At 62.7% G+C, this 25,498-nt stretch overlaps 1 protein-coding gene across 5 annotated transcripts in view; it reads left to right on the forward strand.

Moving 5' to 3' along the window:
* The window catches only part of EVL (Enah/Vasp-like), an 87,165-nt gene extending 62,700 nt beyond the window's left edge, over positions 1-24,465 (forward strand). For 3 of the 5 annotated variants that reach the window (XM_036253031.1, XM_036253023.1, XM_036253040.1), the window contains exons 4-14: positions 4,166-4,229; positions 8,104-8,171; positions 8,856-9,085; positions 9,739-9,860; positions 12,640-12,700; positions 17,143-17,206; positions 18,574-18,640; positions 18,723-18,785; positions 21,915-21,981; positions 22,320-22,377; positions 23,729-24,465. In XM_036253031.1, coding sequence (XP_036108924.1) covers positions 4,166-4,229; positions 8,104-8,171; positions 8,856-9,085; positions 9,739-9,860; positions 12,640-12,700; positions 17,143-17,206; positions 18,574-18,640; positions 18,723-18,785; positions 21,915-21,981; positions 22,320-22,377; positions 23,729-23,766 — 902 coding nt within the window. In that variant the 3' untranslated portion in view covers positions 23,767-24,465. The remainder of the gene's footprint in view (positions 1-4,165; positions 4,230-8,103; positions 8,172-8,855; positions 9,086-9,738; positions 9,861-12,639; positions 12,701-17,142; positions 17,207-18,573; positions 18,641-18,722; positions 18,786-21,914; positions 21,982-22,319; positions 22,378-23,728) is intronic. The other 2 variants (XM_036253015.1, XM_036253045.1) reach the window with 2 other exon arrangements.
* The last annotated feature ends 1,033 nt before the right edge of the window (positions 24,466-25,498 follow it).

The following is a 25,498-nucleotide window of genomic DNA, read 5'->3' on the forward strand; positions in this document are numbered from 1 at the left end:
TTCACTTTATTTTCAGAGTGGGAGGGAGGGGCAGAGAGAGAGAAACATCAGTGTGAGAGAGACATATCAGTTGGTTGCCTCCCTCATGACCCAGGGCTGGGTACCAAACTGCAACCAAGGCACGTGTCCTTGACCAGAATTGAACCTGAGTCTCCTTGGTCCACAAGCCAACTCCCTAACCGCTGAGCCAGACCAGCCAGGGCTCCTCTATCATGTCTTCATGTCAGAGCCAGAGGCTGTGGAAGCCTTCAGAAGGGGTGCCTGAGCTCTCCTCCCACCTGCTCACAGGTGAGAAACGGAGGGGGTGTGCCTTTCCCAGTCCTCGGGGTCGTCCAGAGAGACACACCACTGACCCGACCATGCAGGATGACCTGACCTCAGGCCCCACGTTCTCCTTCTCTCTGGCCAACATCATTGCCTCCAGCCAGCCGTGCTGACTCGCCTTAGGTCCCGTCTGCGGCTCGTGGTCCGCTCCCATCCCTTCTGGCCAGCCCCTCCCACCGCCCCCGCTCAGGTGGGCTTGTGGCTGCAGTCTTGCCCAGCCTCACGCCCCTCCCCCCCGGTTTGTTTTCTCTGTTGCGTTCCCCCATCTGACCCCCAAGGATATAAGACCTCCGAGTTTGTGGAACACGGGTGGGTGTTGGAAGGGCCTTAGACCGCAAGCTGGGAAGCGGGCCTCAGAGACACTAGAGGTCAGCCCTTCTCCAAGAAGCACCCTGGCCCAGTGGGACAGAGAGGCCTGGATGCTCGTGTCCCCAGCTCCTGGGTTCAGACAGGAGGTCCCCCGGCACAGGCCGCCCTCTCCGTGGCCCCCGTCAGGCTGTGAGCGCTGATTCGGCGGGCACTGGTCATCCACCACCCCGCCCTGGTGTCTGTCTCAGTCCCGCCCGCATTCCCCTCGCTTCCCCACAGGTCCAGAGTGCGAACAGGCTCTTTATTTTGAGGGGAGGGAGAGTTACCTTTGCTGGAGCCCCAGCTCCAGCTCCCAGATTCAACCGGCTCATGACACGAAAGCCAGCATCTTGACCCCCACGGCGTTGGGCAAGTCCCCTCACCTCTCAGGGCCACCACCACTCGCTCTGTGCCCCTCACAGCTGGGCAGTGAGGGCAGAAGGCAGGCCAGCCAGAAGAAAGCACTGTGGAGGGAAGTGAGGTGCTTTGCTAGAACACAGCCTGGGGCAGAGACCCCGGGTACCAGGGCACAGGTAGGTTCAGGGAGCAGGGGCAGAAGGTCCACGCAGAGGCAGGACCAGGAGAAGTGGCTGCAGGGTGGGCTGGAATCTTGTTCGATGGAGTTTGGACCGAAACCCAGGAAGGTCAGGCTTATGTTTGCAGACACCATAGACTGCGGTGTCAGTGTGGGAGACGGGCGGGAGAAGGGAGAGTGGAAACAGAAGCTCCCAGGGTGCCGGGGCATCAGTCAGGGGGGTGCATCAGTCAGGGGGGTGCACTAGTTGGGGGGATGCCAGGGCATCAGTCAGGGGGGTGCATTAGTTGCGGGGCGCATCAGTCAGGAGGGGGTGCTGAGGCAGCCACGTGGGTTGGAGAGGCGGTGGATTCTGTCAGGATCTCAGACAGAGCAGCAGTGAGATTCCGTAACTAATGAGATGTGGGGGTGGAGGAGGTGGGACATGACTGGAGGCCTCCCCCCAGCTTCTCATGCACTACCAGGGAATCACCGGGGCAAGGAAATGACGACCAGCCATCCAGTGCCCCTCCCTGAGGCTTCTCCCTGAGGAATCACCTACAGGTGGCTGTACCAGGGGTTTCCCAAGGGGTCCTAGACAGTTCTGGGGAAGCAATCCTCCTCCTGGTCTCTCCACCCCGCATCTGCCAGGGGAGCAGCCGGGCCAGTTAGGGGAGTAGGCCAGGAGACAGTGGGGCTCACATCAGCTACAGATCTACAGATACCCAGGGGGCACTGGACAAATCCCGTCCCGGGCCTTAGCTCAGCTCCCACCTCTAAAACAAGGGGGGGCCACTTCCTGCTGGTTAAGGACCCTCGGAGCCCCAAACAGACTAACATCTCTCGGGTTAAGAAGAATGGATGGAAGGCCTCATGCAACCAAGTGTTGTCTCTTCCCTCTATACAGCCTAAGATTCCAGCTAACTTGAACATGTGTCTCAGGCCCTGGCCGGTTTGGCTCAGCGGTAGAGTGTCAGCCCCGGGAACCAATGAATCGTGGGTTCAATTCCAGTCGAGGGCACGCACCTCGGTTGCAGTTCGTCCCTGGCCCTGGTCAGGTTGTGCAGGAGGCAACCAGTCGATGTGGCTCTATCACATCAATGTTTCTCTGTCTCTCTCTCTCCCTCCCTCCCACTCTATCTGATGATAAGTAGAAAAATATCCTCAGGTGAGGAATAAAAAAAAGAGAGAGAGAGACTCTTAAAAAAAAAGAAAGTGGTGTCTGCACGTAGTTGGAGTCTGGCTCTGCCACTTGCCATGTGCTAGACCCTGAGGGGTCACTTCCCCTTCCCGGGCTGTCTCCTCGCCGGCCGCAGGTCCCCGTGGCACTGTCGTGCAGGGTGGTGAGAAGCAGAACCATGAGTGAGGGCGGTCTGCCGGGGTCTCGCTCTGGTCGTGGGGGACCTGGGCCTGGCCCAGGGCCAGGGAGGAGCTTGTCCCTTGAGGATCTTTTTGATGGGGAATGTTTCTTTTCTTTGTTACACTTTTAAAGTTTTCTAATGTCTATTAGACTGAACATATATTACATGTTATTTATAGTCAGAAAAATGAATTTTTTAAAAGCACCTATGTTAAATATAATGAATAAAGCAAAAATAAATAAAGCTCAAAAAAGTGCATTTAGAGATAGGGGAAAACGCAACCATCACGTATTCATGCCAGGCCGCCTCACCAGACACTACGTGAGTCACCTCTATAAAAAGTCCGCGGGCATCTCCCCTGCCGTCCGAGAGCAGGCCGGGCGGGTCCACCCAGGGAGTTTTCCTCGAGTGCTGGGAGGCCTCTCCTCCCACCAGCAGCCGGTGCTGCCCCCCACCTGGAGCCCCACACCTGGCCCGGAGACCTGCAGAGCATGACTTGCAGAAACCATGTCAGAAGCACGTGGGCGCCGGGCCCAGGGCAGCAGGGTCTGAGACTGTCAATATGGAAGCTAATCCCAGGCTGTCGAGGGCTGTCAAACAGAGAAAAGGATTCAGCCACATTGTGTCACACCCAGGGGAGAAGTAGGGCCTTCGTGAGTGAGCTAGTTTGGCCCCAGCCTAGGGGTCCCTGCCTGGGAGGCACCCAGGGTTCCTTGCTGGGCAGGGGTGCCCCAATTTTCAAGGCCTGTTTCCGCCTTGAAAGTCTGCCACCCTCTCCCGCATGCCCAATCCAGGGCCCAGCCCGCTCATCACAGCTGTCTGAAGCCCTCTGCAGAGGCTTCTGCACAAGGTGGATTTTGTTGTACGTGGAGGTAGCTATCACCGTGTCCTGAGGAGGAGACAGCCCCCGCCCCACCTAGTCAGCGAGCTGTGAGACAGCGTTGCCCCAGTGGCACCTGAGCTGGCACAGGGAGGAACAATCCACTCTTCCCACGTGTCACAGCACTAGCCCCATGTGACAGGGCCATACGCAGGCCTCCCCTGCTCCGGGCCCTGCCTTCAGGGTCCAGGGCAGGGTGTGGCCTGGGAGGCTCCCGGTGACAGCCTCTGCCACCTCCACCTCCGCGGGCTGCTCCCACCCCCCAGCTGCAGACTCGCTGCAGACAGGCAGACAGAGCGACCTCCGGGGTAGGGGGCTGACCCTGGTTCTGACGCCCACCTGCTCTAGCTCATTCCTTTGCTCAGGAGTCGGGAGAAAGGGCTCTTTAGGGTTTGGTAACGCCAAGTGCACTGATAGTTTTGGTTATAGCAGCTTCGGGGGACGTAGGTGTTAGAGGATCGGGGACAGTGGCAAGTGGAAGCAGCAGGTAGTTTGAGAGGAGCAGAGAGGGATGGTTTGATCCTGTTTAGCAGCTCTGCGGGATGAGCCACGAGAAAGAATGAGAGAGATGACTGAGGACGGATGGGGCCGGGGGCCAACCAGGTGTGAGAAGCTTAGGTCAAGGACATCTCGTGTGGGGCCAGCCAGGAGGTAGAGACAGGTCCTTGTGTCCAGGGTGTTTACCGGGGCCTTTCTTCTCTACTAACCCCCATGCTTCTGTGCTTCTCTGCCCCACAGGCCCATCCACCCAGCGCCAGGTGCAGAATGGCCCCTCTCCTGATGAGATGGACATCCAGAGAAGGTAACCCCCCAGTAGGGGCCAGCCTGTGGCTAGGGCACCATTGGCCAGCGGAGGGCACACCTGTAGCTAAGACCAGGACTCCCAGAGGCACCCTGGGACAGGGCACAGGCCCGACCAGAAAGGAAAAGGGAGCCTGTCCATTGTGGCGTTGCCAGGGCAACGGGAGTCTGGGGGCACAGAGCACCACTGTCTCCCGCCGCGCGGCCCTCGGGAAGCCTGGCCATGTCCTGAGTGTTTGCTCTTAGTTGACGCATCCCTCCCAGGTGTAGGAGGAGGTCGTCATGACATGAAGGGATTCGGTGACCTGGCCACGGCCGCCCAGGTCGGGATCACAGGCCCTGGCGCCATCCTGTGCCGTCTCTCACTCTGTCCAAAGGCCTCGTGAGACCTGGCCCTGCCACTCCACTGGCACCTTGGCAGGTGCCTCGGCCTCTGTAGAGAATCTCCACCCTGCTCACTTGCCTCCCAGTAAGTTAAAGCGGCCAAGGCCGCGAGCACTGTGAGCCCAGGCTGCGCCGATGCCCTCGCGGGCCAGCCTGTGGAGGAGGCGCCCCTGGGGGATGGGCCCTAGGATGACTCCCCTGCCCAATCCGAGCTGCTCCTACAGTGTGAGAGCTGGGAGCAAGGGCCGGTGCTGCTGTCCTGAAGTTACCAAAGAGGTCCAGGTGGCCAAGGAGGGCGTGGCCTCCTCAGGTCCTGTTGCCAGGAAAGGCAGGGCCAGGGCTTGAACCTGGGCAGCCGTGCCCTGCAGTGGCTTCACATCCAGCTCTGGGGGAGCTGTGCCAGGAGGCGGGCCTGGTCCCCCCCCCCCAGGTTCTGGGAGGGGCCTGTGGCTAGCCGCCAGTAGGGCCCCGGGCTGGGGGTGGGCAGCTCCCTGAGGAGCGAATGAGCTCCAGGCCTCTGGCTCAGAGCCTGCCAGGACCCCAGGCAGGTGCCTGGCCTTAGTCTCCCCATTTGAATATGCCACAGGTTTTGTTTTTGGTTTTGTTTTCAAGATACTATTATCCATTCTTTTTTGTGTCTATTTTTTATTTTAGTTTTACATTGAAGTTTACATCTACATTATTTCGCATGGTTTCGGGTGTAAGTGGTTAGGCAGTCACATCTTTGCAGTGTCCCCCCGATGCTCCCAGTACCCAGCTGGCAGTGCGCAGTCACCACATGCTGTGGACGGTCTGCCCTGTGCTGGAATCTCCGTGCTGGGGCTGTTCTGTGACTACGTTTTGTGCTTCTGAGTCCCTTCGTCTCCTTCACCAGCCCCTCAGCACCCTCCCCTCTGGCAACCCTCAGTCAGGTCTCTGTGAGCGTTTCAGTTTTGTGTGTTCATTTATTCTGTTCTTCGGGTTCTACATGTAAGTGAGGTCATAGGGTCCTTGTCTTTCTCTGTCTGACTTCCCTCACTGAGCACAGTGCCCTGCAGGGCCCTCCACGCTGTGAAGATGTTGGGCCCTCCTTGCTCTGTTCTGTCCGACACTGAGGGCAGGGCGGGAATGTGCGTCCCAGAGAGGTCCCTTTGCCCCGATCCCATGTGGCCTGTCTTCCAGCCTCTCAGAAAAACAGCAGCTGTGCAAGGGCCTTCACACGCGCGCTCTGCCCCGCTGCAGTCCCCACACTGACCGTTGGCTGAGGCTCCTGCTGCTGTTTCTCCCATGAGGCCGCTGGAGCTCAGGGGATGGAAGGATTTGCCCCAACTGGTCAGGAGTTAGAGGTAGACCCAGGACTGGTGCCTGGTCTGGCCCAGCTCACAGGGCTGCCTCGGCCCAGAGGAGTGCATGAGAGAGCCCTACCAGAGAGCACAGGGCACATGGGCCCAGCAGATGCTCCCGCTGCTCTCTGAGGACTGGTCACACACCACGCTGCGTGGTCTTAACCCACCACCCAGGTCCCAGCTGTGGGAGGCCACTGACTTCCCAGCTCAGTGTAGCCAGCAGTCAACTGTCCACAGGCCGGAGCGCCCTGGAGGCCAGTGTGTGAACTGCAGGAGGCACATCACCGCAGGGACCCTGCTGGTGCCTGTCACTTAACACCGAGGGAGGCCCAGTGGAGGGACGAATGACACGGGCCACCCAGTGAGCTAGTGACTCTAAGCACAGGGACCTTCTTGTTTTCACACAGATAGTATCATAACTTCACACCTGGTTTTTAATTTTGTTTTTTTGTTTGTTTTATCCTCACCGAGGACATTTTTCCATTTTTTGTTCAGATAGAGTGGGAGGGAGAGAGAGAAACATCGACGTGGAAGGGACACATCGAGTGGCTGCCACCCGCACGACCCAACCAGGGCCGGGGACAAACTGCAACCGAGGTACGTGCCTTTAGTGGGAACCGAACCCGGTTCTCTCTGGACCGCAGGCCAATGCTCCAGCGGCTGAGCCAAACTGGTCAGGGCTAATTTTGTTTTTTTTGTTTTTATACTCACCCGAGGACATTTTTCCATTTTTTTGTTGTCGTTGTTGTTCAGATAGAGTGGGAGGGAGAGAGAGGAAGAGACAGAGAGAGAGAGAAACATCGACGTGAAAGGGACACATCGAGTGGCTGCCACCCGCACGACCCAACCAGGGCTGGGGACAAACTGCAACCGAGGTACGCACCCTTAGCGGGAACCAAACCCAGGTCTCTCTGGACCGCAGGCCGACGCTCTAACCACTGAGCAAAACTGGCCAGGGCCACACCTGATCTTTAAACATTCCCAAGCATCCTCATTTTGTTGAGGGCTTCTAAATATGGATTCTCTGCTGGGAGATCGGAGTTTTGGGTGATGCTTCAGCAGTGGGTAGAGAGGCTAATGCAGGTGCTGCTGGGAGCTTCTCAAACACCTTTAATGCCAAAGGGCCCTTTCCATTACTTTTTAGGGACAAGGCATAAGTCTTAAAAGAACTCTGTGAAGCAGGTGTTGTGATTATTTCATGGAGGAAGATCTGAGGCCCAGGGAAGGGAAAGCCTTGCCCGTGGTCAGGGAGCCAGAAAGCCCCTCCCTCTGGGTGGTCTTTGCAGTGAGCTGTGGGTCCCGTTCACCTTCCTCTTGGATGAGGGTGGCTGCTGCGTGCAGGAACCGTGCAGGCCAGCCCGCTGCGCTCAGGGCACAGCCTCGTGTCCCACAGCCGTCCGCCCTGCCCGCCCGCCCTGCCCTGCGACACAGCTGCTCACCTCCAGCACATGCTCCCACCGGGCCTGGGTGGGCGTCAGGCACCTGCCACCTGCTGCCCCGCAGAAATTTAGAGTTGGCACCACACCGCTGTAGCCTGCCGCCATCCCTGGTCTGCATGATTCCTGGCCCCTCCTGCTCTGGCATCTCCGTCCCAGATTCTGTGGACGTGTTTGTGGGTCAGTGCCCTCACTCGACCAGCTTTTAAGAGCACCCTGAAGCCACTCGGCCACACGGAGCTGGCTGTTGGTTCCCAGCGAGGTGCACACAGCCTGCCCTGCCGCGCCAGATGGCCCTGTGGGTGGAGGCCAGGCCTGCGCTGGCTCTTGCTGAAAGCATGAGCGTGCCCGCCGGAGTGCCCACTCCTCCTGACGGCCCACAGTGCCTGGAAATGGGGCAGGGACTCAGCCAGGTGCAACAGGAACAGGAGGTGCGAGGTCGGCTCGGCTGAGGCCACAGGCCACAAAAGCCAGGGGGCCCATCCCGCCGAGGAGAAAGCTTGGTCACTTGGCCACATGGTCACCAAGGCTTCGTGGGGGCTCCCTGTTTAGGGGTGCCTGAGACTCAGGAGGCTGCCGAGGGTGGGATGAGGGGAGCTCACCACGAGCCCCCAGCCCAGGGTACAGAGTGGGCTCCTGGGGAGAGCCGGAGACACCCTCCTCTGCAGCCTGCACTCCGTGGACACAGAACATGGAGAAGCCAGACCTGCCCGCTCTTGTTGCTTTTCAGACAAGTGATGGAGCAGCAGCACCAGCAGCAGCGCCAGGAGTCTCTAGAGAGAAGAACCTCGGCCACAGGTGAGAGCCCACGGGGCCTGCTCACGCCCAGGTGGTGCTGGGGCCCGCCGGGCCGTCTGTGAAGAACTACCGGTTACATGGGTCGCAGAGTGCACCAATCCCATTCCATGAGAGGGGCGGGCAGGCAGTTAGCTCAGTTTGGTTGGCCCCTCCCCACCAGCCTCTGGTGCTGGGATGTGGAGGGGAGACAGGGACAGGGGACTGCCCAAGACTCCATTGCTCCCTGACCTGGCCGGTCAGCCTTGAGACCCAGTTACCTGCCACAGCCCCCTTGGCCAAGGGTCACTCAGCTGCATCCCAGGGACCAGTGTCTACTGATGCCTGGGAGGGTGCAGGCACTGAGGAGGAGCACAGAACAAAAGGGACAGTTTGTGCCACCAAAGACCTTCCCTCCCACGGGACACCCACGATCAGAGCAGGACAAAGTTAGCTGAGCCCAAGGAATTTAGGCAAGTATGTGGCACTGTGGGTCCAGCCAGGCCTCGGATGCTGGGGAGGCGGGGACCGGCATAGGGAGTGACTGGGCCAGGGCCAGGCTCACCCCAATGGGAGTGGGAGGGGCAGCCTGAGCAGTTCCTCATCCCTCAGGAAAGCAGGCTGCCCCCTGTCCCTGCCCCCAGTACCCCCCCCCAGGAAGCACAGCAGGGGGCTGGGGACTGACTGAGCCCCTCTGTTGTGTTTCAGGACCCACTCTCCCACCGGGGCACCCCTCATCTGCAACCAGCGCCCCCCTCTCGTGTAGTGGGCCTCCACCCCCGCCCCCGCCCCCTGTCCCACCACCACCCACGGGGGCCACTCCCCCTCCACCACCCCCACTGCCAGCCGGAGGAGCCCAGGGCGCCAGCCACGAAGAGAGCTCTGTGTCAGGACTGGCCGCCGCCCTGGCTGGGGCCAAGCTGAGAAGGGTCCAGCGGGTAAGTGTCCCAGAGCACAGCCCAGATGGGCCGAGTGGACAGAGCCTTCCCGTCCCCGAGACACTGAGCAAAGTCCCCCACCTGATGCCACCTCTGCTGGCTGTTTGCCTGAGAAACCTGCAGGCAGCCCTGGGCAGACCATGAGGTGTGACCTGCTGCTGACCCTCACGGTGACCTTCACAACAGGGCAAGAAATAGTTCCCCTTTACAGATGAGGAAACGTGTTTAAACGACTTGTTCACGTCAGTTATCCGTGGTGGTTGGGACGTGGGCCCTGGGTCCATGCTGCTTCCGTGTGTGTGACGGAACTCAGCCCCCTCGCTCAGCCTCCTTCCCCAGCCTCCCGGTGCGCCCTGGCGGAGCTCTGGACCGAGGCCACCGGCTCTGACGCCTCTGGTGGAGAGTCCGGCATCCTTCCCAGGATGGTCTCCCCCCGTCATGCTGGGCTTGGCCAGAGGGCCCTGTGGCTCTGCACCAGCCTGGAGAGGCCCCTCTCTGGTGTGTCACCTGTGGGTTTGGGGGGAGTGTCCTCGATGACCCCTCGAGCCTCTGAGCTGCCGTGGTGGGAGTCGCACGTCCACACTCACACATGCCCCGTCACCCCCTCGAGTGAACCCCCCAGGCAGACTGAAACGCTGGCCCTTCCCCTGTAGCCGGAGGATGCTTCTGGAGGCTCCAGTCCCAGCGGGACCTCCAAGTGCGACGCCAACCGGGCGAGCAGTGGGGGCGGCGGAGGAGGCCTCATGGAAGAAATGAACAAACTGCTGGCCAAGAGGTGGGTGCTGGGCTCCCCCAACTCTGCGGCCATCAGGAAGCCCCTGCTCAGTCCTGAGCAGAAACTCGGCAGCAGTTTCAGAGATCAATTCAGAGGGGCAAGGGGAGTGTCCCCAGCACACACGAGGGGTGGCCCCAGCTGGCGAGGCTCGGCACGCCCCTGTGAGTGCGGACGAGGGCCGTCGTGGAGGGCCATCGCCCCAGAAATGCAAGAGCCTCCACCCACATCCTGGTCGGGCCCTGCGGCCCGGTGCCTGTCGTCTATTTGTCTGTCCGCACCAGCAGGTGTGGCACCAGCTTGCTCAAGGCCATTAGCCTGTCGCTGTGGCTCATGGTGGTTCCCCGGGGACACCTGAGCGGGTGGAGAGCTCACAGCTCCTCCGGGATGGGTTGATTTCACTTGTAACTGTGGCAGCAGGAGCACTGAGCGTCCCCATGCCCTGGCTCACCTGTCAGAATGCTCCCTGTGGGCGAGGGCAGGAGCCTGGCTGCAGCCCTGACCACTGCTACCTGCTGTCCCCCTCCAGGCTCTTCCCACTGCCCCCACGTCGGCTGACTGAGTGCGAGCTCTCTGAGCCCTGGGTCTTCCTGCCTTGCTTCACCTCCTTAAATCCGTGAGGCTCTGCGGGCGAGGTGGGAGCAAAGGCCCTCAGAGTGCAGGGAGCAGCCGCTTCCCGGCGGGGCAGAGCCAGCCTTTCCTGCCCAACGCCTCCGGCACACATGGGGGCGGTCCGGCACGGGGCTCCCCGAGCCTCCGGCACACACGGGGGCGGTCCGGCACGGGGCTCCCCGAGCCTCCGGCACACACGGGGGCGGTCCGGCACGGGGTTCCCGAGCCTCTAGCACACGGGGGCGGTCCGGCTCCGAGCCTCCGGCACACGGGGGCGGTCCGGCACGGGGCACCCCGAGCCTCCGGCACACGGGGCGGTCCGGCACGGGGCTTCCCGAGCCTCCGCCACACACGGGGGGCGGTCCGGCACGGGGCTCCCCGAGCCTCCAGCAGGGCCTGAGCATGGAGAGGTGACCCAGAGCGGCAGGCAGTGACTAGAGGGTGCAGGCTAACCGTGTGGAAACAGCGCCCGGGGCAGAGAGCCTGGAAGGCTTCACAGAAGAGGCGCCCCACCTGCTCGGCCTCGAAGGACAAGGGAGAGGAGAGCAGTCCAGGGTAGAGGGCAGAGGCAGGCTAAGTGCCTGGGAAGGCCGCGCCCTCCCCTGGGGCCCGGTGTGCGGAGACCTGCAGTGCGCTGGATTCCAGCTCAGACAGGCGAGGGGCCTCCTAGAAAAACAAAGTGTTTTTCAAAAAGAAAATATTTACGCTTTCCTCAAGTCCAAAACCAACACATTAACAATACCAGCTTGGCCTCGATGGCATAGACCAAAGGGAGAGGAAGTTCCTGAGAACAGGAACAGGCCGCCGGTGCCAGGAGCCGGGAAGACGCCAGACGCTGGTGGGCCAGTCTGGGCGCTAGGAGAACACGCGAGTTTGCGCAGCAGCAGGGATCGCAGTTGCTGTTTCAAGTGCACCTCGGCGCTGGGCGCTGGGTGGAGCCCCTCTGTGCGGTCACCCTGCAGGGCTGGCCTGGCCTGTCTGTGGGGAGTGGAACCCCATGGGGCAGAGTGGCCGCAGGTGGGCCCGTGAGGACACCGCCGTGGTCCAGGAAGCCGTGATGGTGCCGGCACAGTTGTCCAAAGTGAGACGGGAAAAGGCAGGTTTGGAGTAATGCAGAGGGAGAAGCCACCGGCCTTCTGCTGTGGGGAAGAAGGTGGTGTCTGCAGAGCGACGGCGGGTGTGCTTCCTGAGATGAGCAGGCTGAGGAGCCTACAGCATGGCCCCGCCACCCAACTGGTGACAGCCAACCGCGCCCTCACCGCTCCGGGCTGCTGCTTTTTTTAAATTTGTTTTCTTTATTGATTTTAGAGAGAGAGGAAGGAGAGGGAGAGACATTGGTGAGAGAGAACATCCACTGACTGCCTCCTGCATGCCCCCCACTGGGGATCGGGCCCACAACCTGGGCATGTGCCCTGACCGGGAATCGAACCGGAGACCCCTCGGTGCATGGGTCCATGCTCAACCACTGAGCCACACCAGCCGGGCTCCAGCTTCCTTCTTGATGGGCCACTGGCCCCACGAGTTGTGTGCGCTGGCGGCTTCATAGAGCTAAAGATCCCCAAAGACACGTCTTGGGGAATATTGAGGGTCTGTGTGTGCAGATCAGGGAGTTGGCCATGTGTAGATGACCTGTAGGTTAAAAGGGGGGGGTGATTTGTGAAACGAGAATTCATACTGTGGGAAATGGCGTGAGTTGTCTAGAGGGCATCAGCGTGGGCCAGTCCAGGTCTCCTTTCCGAGCTCCGTGGAGTCTTAGTGGTGGTGCATGTTAGGTAACACGGAGGGAGGGAGGCCCTCCTCCCTCCCACAGGCGGTCTGCTCACCCAGGCAGGTCGGCCTGCAGTGTTCCCACAGCCCTGTGACAGGCTGCAGCCCGGAGGGGCACCTCTCCGCATCCCGTGTGCCAGGCTCCCAGGGACCTCAGCCCTCTGGTGCTGCAGAGAGCCACGATGCCCCGGCCTCATCCTGTCTGCTCAGGCCAGCTTGGTGTCCAGGGTCATGGGACGAGCACAGAGGCCTGGACACTCAGCGGGCATTGCCACCAACCAGATGGGGACTTGGACAAGCAGGGGTCAGACCCCCCCCCCAGGATCCTCTGAGGACCAGCTGTGTCCGCAGAGTAGGTGCGAAACCCCGAGGAGCTGATTTGTATCTTCTCGCCCTGTGTTAGGAGAAAAGCAGCCTCCCAGACAGACAAGCCGGCTGATAAAAAGGAAGACGAAAGCCAAACGGTGAGCAAAGCCCCCTGGCCCACCCCACCGCGGAAGGCTCCGGCCCCGCGCCAGGCCTCTGGGGCACAGAGGTGACTTGGTTTGGACATGCACGTGGTGGGTACGTCACCAGCTGGTCTGTGGGAGAGAAGGGCAGGGGCCCAGAGGGGACGGTGGGAGGGCCTGGGAGCGCACATGTCCGTCCAGCCTGTGCTCCTGAGCGTCTGTGGCAGCTCTGCTTTGGAGCCCACGGCCTCGGACCAAAGGCAGAGGAGCAGGGTCGGGCCCAGGAGCGCCCTCAGGGAAGCCCCTGCGGTGGGGAGCGGAGGCCCACGCAGACGGATCACGGCTCCTGGACCGAGGGCTGGAAGACCCTCAGTTTTCATTTTCATATCATTTCTGTTCCTGATCCTGAGTCCACTGAGTCCAGCAGGAGCGGGACAGAGGAGCCAGGCGTCCCGGAGCCTGGTCTGGCCACGCAGGCCCAAAGTATCCACTTCCACTTAGGTGCCTCACTCTCTTTTCCTGTTAAGCTTTTCCTAGAAAAATAGACTCCTATTTAGACCTTAGCTACAAATGGCACACAGGCTGCATCTCGATGGCAGAAGGGACTGGACGCCAGTGCCACTCACTGCCCTGGCCCTCCCCCTGGAGGATGCACCAGCGAACACCAGTGCCCACTCACTGCCCTGGCCCTCCCCCTGGACAGATGCACCAGCGAACACCAATGCCCACTCACTGCCCAGGCCCTCCCCCTGGACAGATGCACCAGGGGACACCAGTGCCCACTCACTGCCCAGGCCCTCCCCCTGGACAGATGCACCAGCGGACACCAGTGCCCACTCACTGCCCAGGCCCTCCCCCTGGACAGATGCACCAGGGGACACCAGTGCCCACTCACTGCCCTGGCCCTCCCCCTGGACAGATGCACCAGCGAACACCAGTGCCCACTCACTGCCCTGGCCCTCCCCCTGGACAGATGCACCAGGGGACACCAGTGCCCACTCACTGCCCAGGCCCTCCCCCTGGAGGATGCACCAGCGGACACCAGTGCCCACTCACTGCCCTGGCCCTCCCCCTGGAGGATGCACCAGCGAACACCAGTGCCCACTCACTGCCCTGGCCCTCCCCCTGGACAGATGCACCAGCGAACACCAGTGCCCACTCACTGCCCTGGCCCTCCCCCTGGACAGATGCACCAGTGAACACCAGTGCCCACTCACTGCCCTGGCCCTCCCCCTGGACAGATGCACCAGCGAACACCAGTGCCCACTCACTGCCCTGGCCCTCCCCCTGGACAGATGCACCAGCGAACACCAGTGCCCACTCACTGCCCTGGCCCTCCCCCTGGACAGATGCACCAGGGGACACCAGTGCCCACTCACTGCCCTGGCCCTCCCCCTGGACAGATGCACCAGCGAACACCAGTGCCCACTCACTGCCCAGGCCCTCCCCCTGGACAGATGCACCAGGGGACACCAGTGCCCACTCACTGCCCTGGCCCTCCCCCTGGACAGATGCACCAGCGAACACCAGTGCCCACTCACTGCCCTGGCCCTCCCCCTGGACAGATGCACCAGCGAACACCAGTGCCCACTCACTGCCCTGGCCCTCCCCCTGGACAGATGCACCAGTGAACACCAGTGCCCACTCACTGCCCTGGCCCTCCCCCTGGACAGATGCACCAGCGAACACCAGTGCCCACTCACTGCCCTGGCCCTCCCCCTGGACAGATGCACCAGCGGACACCAGTGCCCACTCACTGCCCAGGCCCTCCCCCTGGACAGATGCACCAGCGAACACCAGTGCCCACTCACTGCCCTGGCCCTCCCCCTGGACAGATGCACCAGCGAACACCAGTGCCCCTCACTGCCCTGGCCCTCCCCCTGGACAGATGCACCAGCGAACACCAGTGCCCACTCACTGCCCTGGCCCTCCCCCTGGACAGATGCACCAGCGAACACCAGTGCCCACTCACTGCCCTGGCCCTCCCCCTGGACAGATGCACCAGCGGACACCAGTGCCCACTCACTGCCCTGGCCCTCCCCCTGGACAGATGCACCAGCGGACACCAGTGCCCACTCACTGCCCAGGCCCTCCCCCTGGACAGATGCACCAGCGAACACCAGTGCCCACTCACTGCCCTGGCCCTCCCCCTGGACAGATGCACCAGCGAACACCAGTGCCCACTCACTGCCCTGGCCCTCCCCCTGGACAGATGCACCAGCGAACACCAGTGCCCACTCACTGCCCTGGCCCTTCCCCTGGACAGATGCACCAGCGAACACCAGTGCCACTCACTGCCCAGGCCCTTCCCCTGGACAGATGCACCAGCGAACACCAGTGCCACTCACTGCCCTGGCCCTTCCCCTGGACAGATGCACCAGCGGACACCAGTGCCCACTCACTGCCCAGGCCCTGCCCCTGGAGGATGCACCAGCGAACACCAGTGCTTTCATACCCCCCTACCATCAGCAAGTTGAGGCTGACCCGATGTGACCCCTGGGCCCCAGCCCTGCCCCCAACTTTCCCATCTTCCTGTCTGCAATCTCCTCAGCCCCAACACTAACCCTCCTCATCCTACCCTTCTCTGTAAACATTACTCCCAAACAGCCTTCCAGATCCCCAGCGAGGTGACTTTCCCAGGACTTGGTCCCCAGGCCACACACGTGCTCATCCTCATCCACTGTCCCCCTGCCGTATGCATATATATGTTTCCATGGATTCTAGAGAGAGGGGAAGGGAGATGGAGAGAGAAACATCATCGATGGCCGCCTCCTGCATGCCCCGACCGGGGATCGAGCCCACAACCCAGTTGTGTGCCCTGACCGGGAATTGAACCTATGACCTGGTGCACGAGGACAACACTCAATCTACTGAGCCACACCGGCCGGGCGTCCGGCTGGGCTCCTTTCTTTCTGTTTTTAATCCTCACCCAAGGATGTGTTTATTGAATTTTGAGAGAGAGGAACATCGATCTGTTACCTCCCATACACGCCCTGCCAGGATCAAACCCAAAACCTAGGTATGTGCCCTGCCTGAGACTTGAACTCGAGACCTTTCGGTGCATGGGACAACGCTCCAGTTACTGGAGCCACCCGCCAGGGCTGTCCCCGTGCCTTTCACACAGTACGGACGGGGCCACAGGGCACGGCCTCGTTTCCAAGTCAGCACTGCTTCTCTGGCGAGCCCCACGCCCCGCGCCAGCTCTCTTCCTCGGACCCCACTCTGTCCTGCTGTAGGCCCCGGGTTTCGTTTGCCAGGGGCCCGCGCTCAGCAGGCCTGCAGCACCCGACTGCTGTCCCCAGAGCAGTGCGGGCGAGACTGACGGCTGGCCGTCCTTCGCATGCTCTCAGCATCGTCCCGGCTCTCCGCTGAGCGCGGCCTGGGCTATAACGAATGGGGAGCAACCGAGCATTGTCTGAAAGGAGAGAGCCCCGCATGCGCAGTCGATGGCCCGGGGCACTCCGCCACTCTCTGGCCACTGGCCAGTTGTGCGAAGGACAGTTACACTGAGGTCCCCGCAGCAGGCTGGCCAGCCGCCCCCCAGCTGTCTTGCAGGGGAGCCCTGCCGTGGGCCAGGCCATGGGCACGTGCTGGGGACCCAGAGGTGAACGGGATGTGGCTTCTGTCCTCGTGGGAGACGACACCAAGAATGACAAGGGCAGAGAGGGAAGGAGCACCGGGGGCCCCGGGAGGCACAGAGGAGCCCCGAACCCTGCCTTCAGTTCCCAGGAAAGGGCCGTTTGCACTGACCCTCAGGCAGAGCCCAGAGCAGAGGGCAGCACGGGGAGCATTGCAGGGCACAGACAGGCAGCGTGGGCCTGGGCCCTGCCCACCCGTCACGCTGCCTCCCACCAACGTCTGGTGACTTCGGGGAGGGTAGTGAGGAGACCTGGAGTTTAGAACTGATTGGGACAGAGATAACTCAGCACCTCCTCTCCTGTGAAAGGGAGGTGAAGTGTGGTCAGGTCCTCCACCGCCAGGCCCGCGGGACGGGGGCTGTGCTGCAGCCAGCCCTGACTCCGGAGCCCAGCCGTGGGAGGCGGGAGCAGGCCTAAAGAGCAGAGGTCCCTTGGGTGGGTCCAGGTGGGTCCCGCCTGGCTCCTCCCGTCTCAGTGGACAGTGAGGCCAAAGCTGCCCGTGGACCGTGAGCGCTTGCACGACCCCAGCACACCCAGGCGCGCGGGCCTAGGGCAGGCTGCGTCAGGGTTGGTGCGGACAGGACAGAAGGAGCTTGTCCTGCTGCCCCTCCCTCCCCCGACTTCCTTGGGCCAGACCAACTCCCCACCAGGACGGGGGGTTTTCATTCGTTACTAATATTCACCATTTTGCTGATTGTAGAAGTAGCACATGTTCCTTTAACAAAGGAAACGTGTTTTGTAGATGGCCCCGTCAAAGCTGCCCGCCCGCCCAGCAGCCTCGGTGAGCAGACTGACGGCAGCCTCTCTTTCCCGTTTCAGGAAGAGCCGAGCACGTCCCCATCTCCGGGGGCCCGAGCAGCCAGCCAGCCACCCAGCTCCTCAGGTGAGAGGGCCCCTGCAGGAGGGTGACCTGGTCCCACCCTCACGCCTCACGGGTGAGCACAGCCGGCTAGAGGGGCTGCACGGGCAGGGGCTCCCTGCCACTGTCCTGAAGCCGCCACTGCTGAGCCAGGGCTTCGGCCGTGACCTCCGCACTGAGCACAGGAGTGCTGGCGTCCAGGGGTGGGCTGCCTCGGCCATCGGAGCTGCCAGACCGCAGGGGCCCCCACCCAGCCTGTCCTTGCCCCACCTGTCAGGTGGCAGGAGGTGCCCGCCTTGGGCCAGAGCTCTGAAGGGGAATGCTTACATGTCGCATTCATGTCACCTGCAAAGTGTCACCTGGTGGAAGGGGCAGTGCCACCATAGAGTCTTGCTCCACCAGAAGCCACCCCGAGCCCTGCTCAGAGCCCACCTGAGCCCCGGAACACAGGGAGGTCACTGGAAGTGAGGGGAAGGACATGGGTGGTGACTCAACACTCGGCAGACTCGCTGGGTGTCTGCAGGAGCAGGAGGGAGACAGTCTCCAGGCCTGGGGCGTGGCTCGGGGCGTGGCTTGGTCTCTGCACCAGCCCTGGGTCTGGTGCCTGTGGGTGCAGCTGCCTCCCTGGCAGACTGTGCTCTGAACCCTCTCCCAGGTGATGCCGTGCGGTGTCTTGGTGAATGACTGGGAGCACCCCGCGCCCAGTGCACAGGTCGGGTCAGGTGCCCTCCCAGGTGGGGGTGAAGCTCGGTGTAGTCACGCAGTCTGCCCGAGGCCAGGTGCAGCGTGGGTGTGCCAGCTGGCCAGCGCGCCCGGGCGGCTCTCAGGAGACCTGCCTCGGCCCTGCAGGCGGCCTCTGCTCACCCTGCAGTCAGTGGGTGTGGTTCAACAGCTCTCAACAAAAAATGAAATTTAGTTTAATGCCACTTAATTTAAAAAAGAGAAAGGAAAGGCAAACCAGCACTCACGCCCAGGATGCGGAAGGGCCAGCTGTGGTGTGGGCAGGACCGCGGAGTCAGTGGATAGCAGGTGCTCGGGCTGGCTGGGAGTGTCCACTGCCCGCTCAGCCCAGGCTGCAGCCCCGGGGACACCAGAGTGGTAGTGGAGAGGTGACCGACCGCTTGGTTCACCTTCCTAGGACAGTGGACTCTGGTGGGGACTCAAAACCAGACCACAAGTCAAGGTCGGCCAGGTGCTGAGTGGGGGACACAGGGTGACAGCAGTGTCCTCCACGGCCCTGCGAGAGCTGCCTGGGCCCAAGGGGGCTGCGAGAAGCCGGGCAGAGCATAGCTTCCTGAGGGGGCGCTGGGGGGCCTCCTGTCAGGGCTGTTGGGCGGGGCCTGGGAGCCCTCTGCCCCGAGGCCCCGCCCGTGACCTGCGTGACTTGACAGAGGCCGGCCGGAAGCCCTGGGAGCGGAGCAACTCCGTGGAGAAGCCCGTGTCCTCGCTGCTGTCCAGGTGAGCGGCCGGGGTGGCCGGGCGTGGCGGTGGGGGTGCGGCGGCCGCGCCCATTCACTGTCTGTTCGTTCCCCTGCCGTAGAACCCCGTCCGTGGCCAAGAGCCCCGAAGCTAAGAGCCCCGTTCAGTCACAGCCTCACCCTAGGTACCGACAGCCCATCCCGGGCTCCTGTGTCCCTGCCCGTGACCAACCCCGGACCCCGTCCCACGGCTTGTCGTCTAACCATCCTCTGGGCAAGGGCGGTCTGCTCTTCTCGGACCCGGGCCAGGTCGGGCGGGGGCTGCTTCTCCCCTCCTCTCGAGGGAGACAGGCCAGGGGTGACCTGCTCCAGGAGGCCGAGCCCCAGCGCCGGGCTCCCTCTCCAGGCCCCACCCCCACCCGTGAAGGGGTCTGTCGGCCTCGGCCTCACAGGGCAGGCGTGGTCCCGGGGACAGGAGCTGCGCCCACAGCCCAGCCGCGCAGGGACTGACCGCCCCGCCACCTCCCGCCTCGGCACGCAGCGCGCTGCCGGGTTCCCGGGGGATGCTGACCGTATTTCCCAACCGAAAGCTGGTGTGTAACAGCACAGGGTATTTGAAACTGAGGTCACCCCAAAAGTCAGAGGCAGACAACCCATAGTAACTGCAGGCCTCCGAACCCGCCGTAAGGACTGTCTCCATCGTCCGCCAGGAGCTGGGAACCGCTCCTACCACAGCAGGTGGCGTCTGTCTCCCTGAGCAGAGCACCCTGGCCTGGCGGGAGGGGCAGTGCCAGACTCGCGAGCAGGGAGGGCCATCCCACGGGCAGCCAGGATCTGTCCAGGCCTGTGGTCTCCAGTCTGGGCTGGGCCCTGCACGTCCCTGCTCGCAAGGAGCTCATCTCTGTCGGGAAGGCCTGTAGCTGTGGGTTCTGACCGGTGTCGCATGGAGACAGCCCTGGGGACAGGTGCTTTAGCGAGTGGGCTGGGCAGGCCTCTCTCAGAGGTGGCATGTGGGTGGCCCTGAGATCGTGGGGACAGCCTGCCAATCTGGAGGCGTGGAGGTACTGAGGCCCTGTGGCTGCGAAGCGGGAAGGGCGCAGGAGGGGGTTAGAGGGCGGGAAGGAGTCTCGAGGTGAGCGTTTGGACTTGGTCTGTGTGTGGGCCCAACCCCGAGCTCCAGGCACAGGGTGCCGAGCCGGGTCAGCTCTGGGGAGGCCCAGCTGGCTGCGAAGGGAGCTGGGTGGAGGGGCGGGAGGAGGCGGGGGCTGGGCGCCCCGCTCGGAAGGGGCGCTGTGGCTCCGAGACAGGTCTGTCCCCTAGCAGCACGGTCCCCCCGGAGCCCGCACTGTCTCGTCCAGGCACAGTCAGGTGTGCATGTGGGAAGAACAGGCACAGAGAGGAGGCGGTTGGCCCCAGTGACCTGGAAAAGTGCCGTGGAACAGGGACTCGAACCCACAGGATGAGTGTGATGGCCCTGGGGTCTCAGGCTCTTCCAAACGCGATCGGGACCGGGTTGGGCCTCTCTCTGGAGCTCATCTGGGAGGGGTGTGGGAGCATCTTGTTTGTTCATTCATCTCAATTCCATTCAGTGCACTGACCAATGAAATGTCATGTGGCGTCCAGGGGGTTCCCAGGTTGCTGGGATGTGACTGTGTCTCCCCTTGTGCACACCGGGCGCGTGCAGCGTGGCCACTGACCCGTCCACACGGCTGCGGTGACTGCAGTCGGGAGTCAGCAGCCTCCCCCAGTCCCTTTCCCGTGTGTGGTGAGGACTTCTGGGATCTGCTTTCTCGGGACTTGAAGCCACGTGCTGTGCATCACACCCTGGGACACGCCCATCTCCCAGCAGTGTGAGCCGGACCTCCCCTTCCTCCCCGCCCAGCCCCGAGGGCACCATTCAGTTCTGGTTTCCACACGCCTCGTCTGGATGTTCAGAGTCCACATAGAAGTGAGATCGTCCAGTGTTTGTCTCTCTGCCGGGCTTATCCACGTGTGGTCCGTCCACGGTGCCACCAATAGCAAGATTTCCTTCTGTCTCACGGCTGAGTGATTTCCATCGTATGTATGTCCTGTGTCTTCTCTTTTGTTTGCTTTTTGTTTTTGCTTTTATCCTCACCCGAGGACATTTTTCCATTTTTGTTCAGATAGAGTGGGAGGGAGAGAGGAAGAGAGAAACATCGACATGAAAGGGACACATCAAGTGGCTGCCTCCCACACGACCCCGACCAGGGCCGGGGATGAATAGCAACCGAGGTAGGTGCCCTTAGCGGGAACCGAACCTGCAACTTATTGGTCCACAGGCCTACGCTCTACCCGCGGAGGGCTCCCACGCCTTCTTCACCCAAGTCTGTCAGTGGACACTTAGGTGGCTCCCGTTCTCGCCGACTGAGCTAACGCTGCTGTGGGCGTGGCGCAGGGAGAAAGCCCTGGCTGGGACCGCTGCCCGGTCTTCCTTTGCAGAGGAGCCTCCAAGTGGCTGCAGCAGCCCCGTAGTTTCGTGCTCACTCTCCCTCACTGTGGACAGCCCCAGTCCTCGATGTCACCACCCGCCCTCATCTGTCCCGTCACGGGGTGCCACCTGCTGTCACGCCCACCGGCCTCGCCAGCCTTTCTCTCCACATGGGGGTAGACCCGGCCCAGGAAGTACGCCATGGTCAGTTGGAAAAGGCCAAGTCTTTAGACAAGCTTTTTGCCTAGATTTTCCAGGGAAGTGTCGTGTGGAAGACATTAAATTCCAAACCAGCTATAGCTTCAGTCCAGAAACCTCCCAAAGACGCACAGTCCAAGAAACCAAAACCGTAGCTCAGAAGAGCAAAGCCACACGCAGCCGGGGCCACAGAAGCCAGGCCTTCAGGAGTGCTCGCTGTTCAGAGTGATTCTGCTTCGTGCCCGAGGCGTCGTCGCCGGCTTTCCTCCGCCTCCTGGCCCGGACCTAGACCCCGCGCTGAGGGCGGCCGTGCGCTCTCCTTGCGGGGCCCTGTGTGCCCGTGAGGCTCCGGCCCGCCTGCTTGTGTCATCACGTCCGTGTGAGCTCTCCCACCAAACCTGCTCTGTCGGAGCCTGAGTCCTGGCCTCCGGTTGGGAAATGTGGTCACCATCCCCGAGATCCTGGAGAGGGGCGTTAGAACCCTTCTGCGTGGCTAGAGGGCAGCCAGAGGTCAAAGCAGAGGCACTTTGGGGACAGGGAAGCAGGCAATGCTCACCTGCAGGGCGGCCCCTGAGCAGGAGGCTCCGGTGAGCCTGGGCCCCTCTCACACGCAGCCCCCGGCCCTGCGGGACCCGACCCCCTTTCCACACCCACTGTCCCCCCCCAGGATGAAGCCGGCAGGAAGTGTGAGTGACGTGGCCCTGGATGCCTTCGACTTGGACCGGATGAAACAGGTGCGTGTCCTTCCCAAGAGGCCATGCAGGGGCCAGGGCTGGGGCTGTCCCGGATGCGCGTGGGCAGACAGCCCCAGTGGGGCCCTTGCTGCTGCAAAAGTCGGGGCCCGCAGGGGAGGGAAGTCGCAGTTTGTCCTCAGCCCCTGCCCACCAGGACTCAGTGTCCCTCTGCCCTCTGGCCCTCCAGAGGTGCCACCAGGGGGCCCCATCCCCTGCCACACTCTAGCTTTCCCCACTGGGGCCCTGGCTCTGGAGGGAGGCGCAGGGTGCCCCCGCCCCTCAGACACCACCCCAGCATGGCCAGCCTTCCTGACCCCACCGAGGCCCTGCCCCCACAGGAGATCCTGGAGGAGGTGGTCCGAGAGCTGCACAAAGTGAAGGAGGAGATCATCGACGGTGAGTGGGGCCCCAGGCCGGGGGGGAAGGGCCCCAGCGCCCAGGAGGCCTGTGGTTCTGTGCTGGGGAGGCTCCCTCCCAGCCCACAGCACCTCAGCACCTCCCCACTCTCGGCCGAGCAAGCTGAGGCTCAGGCGTGTCAAGGTCTTGCTCGGTCCACAGGCCTCGCTGTGAAGGCCTGGGCGCAGGGGGTGGCGGGTGCGTCCGAGCCGGGGCAGCCGCCGGCTCTGCTGTCTCGTCCGTGGACTCAGCTGACTGTTTACTCTGCTGCCCTTCTGGGGGCTGAGGAGCCAGGAAGCCCCGGAAGCACTGGACAGGCCTGACCCAGTCCACAGCCTGCTGGGCCCTAGGCTGGGGGGCAGGGGGCAGGGCCTTGTCACCTGAACCCCGGCAGTCCGCTTCCGGCGGAGCCTTGGGTGCAGCTGGCTCCACCCGGCAGAGCAGTGAGGCTCCTCCTGCCCCCCAGAGGGGTGAAATCACACCGGGGTGGCAGGCGGCAGCCCTGACTCTGGAGAGGCGGCTAGACTGGGAGCCTGCTGGGCACCCACAGACCCAGACCCCTGTCCAGAGCTGGTTACCGAGCCACACCCCGCCCTGGTCCCCCGCAGAGAACACTGGGTTCCTGTCTGTCCAGTCCGCCGGCAGGCCTGAGCTGGACAGATAAGGAGTTAATGAATGAAGAGGGCGAGACAGCTGGAGACAGAAGCCAACTATTAATTCGGCTTTATTGCTGGGTGACCCCCAGGAGGGGCTGCCGGGGTTGCGGGGCCTGGAAGCAGCTGTGTGCGGAGGGGGAGGGGCGGCAGGTGGAGGCAGGGGGGTGTGGTGGGCCAAGGGCTCCCCTGGCGGAAGCCGGGCCCTGGGGAGATGTGGGCGATGCTGGGCTCTGAGGAGCAGCTCCTTGTCCCTCAATGAGCGTCCAACCCTTGTCGAACTTTTCCTCTGGCCTTTGGCTCCAGGCCCAGTCCAGGGAAAGGCCCAGATTTGGGGGGATCCTCCGGGCGGGGACAGGAAGCAGAAGCCTGGGAGAGCCCGGCCAGGGAGTGGGGGAGGGGCGGCCTGTCCAGGCCTGTCCAGGGCTCCTGGTGCCTGCCAGCCCCCCCCACCCCCAGCTCCCAGACTTTGCACAGATCCCTCTCCCCGTGGGCCCTCTCCCGGGGACGGCCAGCTGGGGACTTGGAGGTGAAACCCAGGACCCGAAGGCTGTGCCTCTGCTCAGCTCCATCTCCTGTGCTCTGACCTCTGGGGCCCTGGGACGACCTCACCCAGAGCGTGGGGACAGGGCCTGTGGAGGAGGAAGGAGGGCTGGTCCCCGCCACACCTGAGCCTCCCCGCCCTGTCCTGTCCTCAGCCATCAGGCAGGAGCTGAGTGGAATCAGCACCTCGTAGGGCGCAGGCCTGCTGCCCGAGCCTGGCCCCGGGGACGGCGGGGGACAGCGGGGAACGGCGGGGGACGGCGACAGCGCAGCGGGCCCAGGGCCCCAGCCACACACTGATGCTGGGCTGTGCTCCACTGAGTCTTAACCTGGGAGAAAATATTAAAAGGAGGGAGAAGCTCAATTCCTGGATTTTTTAGATTCTACCTGACACAGAACACCAGGTCTACTCGCCTGTTTTGTATTTTATATTTGTCTATTTAAGTGTACATTTCTTTTGGTTTATAGAGAAGATACCCCCAAATCACACGCTTCATTAGATGGTTCCAAGTCCCTCCTGGGTGACACTTGGCACCCGGGCGCAGCTCCCCACATGGTGGTGTGCAGTCTGTCCACGCACCGCGGCATCTGTCCACGTGGTAATAAACGCTCACTGTCCACATGCTGGCTCCTGCTCACTCTCTCACGCCGGCTCTTGGTCGCTCCTGGCTGGGACACCCCCTTTCGGGGAGGGACCCACGACAGTGGTGACCAGGAGTAGTAGGAGCAAAGTGGGGGCCTTGAGGGTCGCTGGGCTGAATTCAGACATGGGAAGGACAGGAGGGTGAGCGGGCAGCTCAGGTTCATCCCACAGGGCTTTGGGGAGGCCACGGGAGCCACCCCACAGGGCGTGGGAGGTGGCCCTGAGTGGCACCCTTGCCTGGAACATAAGAGAGTCCGTGTGCATTCTGACCAGCAGGGCTGGGAGGACGCACCTGCTCGGCCCACCACAGCACAGACGGGCACTGCCCTGGGCTCGGCCTCTCTGGGCCCGAGGGACGCCCCCAGGACCTGCCAGTCCGCAGCCGAGCGAGGGCAGACCCTGAAAGCCGCTGACCCTCGGGCCCCTCGGACACTGCAGCCTAGCCCCCGACCCAGCCGTCCTCTCCGGGCCAAGGGACAGGCAGGGCCCAGTCTGGCTGATGTCGAAGGGATCGCTGTTCCTGGCCAGGCTCTGGACACACTCCGTCCCCTTGAGTGTCCTCAACAAACCTAAAGGGCAGGAAGGGGTAGTTCTGCGCGCTGGGCGGTCCGCCCTGGCTGGCCCCGTGCAGGGCGGCGTTACCTGCTTTCTCTCCCCCCCCCCCCCAGGGCCAGGGCCCTGCAGTCTCAGGCCTGGGGGCGGGGAGCCCGGGGGCTGACGAGAGGATGCCATCAGCCCCCACCAGTCAGGACAGAGCCATCCCCTTCACCGAGACACCAGCCACCTCCCTCTGACCTGTGGTTCCGTCTGTCCAGCCCCCGTGTATCTGTCCTGTGGCCCCTGTTCTAAGAGAATCTCTAGTCCAACGTCTCAGCTGGTGGGGGAGACAGACCCCACAGTGTCAAGCCGGAACCCTCTCGGGCTCGGGGAAGGTCTCCCATGGGGGTGAGGACGCAAGGCAGGCCTGGGGGCAGGTGGCAGGCACGGCAAGGTGGACCAGGGGAGGTGACCGCTGCAGCGCTCAGCGGGGTGGAGAGGACGGGGGCTGGGGGCCACATGGACTCTCCAGGCATGTGGGGCCTTCTGCTGCCCACACCCCTGAGGCTGCCCCCGCAAAGGCAGGCCTTCAGCAAATGTTGCCTAAGCCCCCAAGTGTGGGAGCAGGTGGGGTATGACTTGGGAACCGCCACAGGGGCTGCTGGAGCCGAGACCACCTCCTCACAAGCACACGTGGGTGTGGAAACACGCTGGTTTAATTCAGGGCATGGGAACCCTGGGAAAG

Source organism: Molossus molossus, unplaced genomic scaffold (assembly GCF_014108415.1).
Source record: "Molossus molossus isolate mMolMol1 unplaced genomic scaffold, mMolMol1.p scaffold_m16_p_1, whole genome shotgun sequence".
Classification (NCBI taxonomy): domain Eukaryota; kingdom Metazoa; phylum Chordata; class Mammalia; order Chiroptera; family Molossidae; genus Molossus; species Molossus molossus.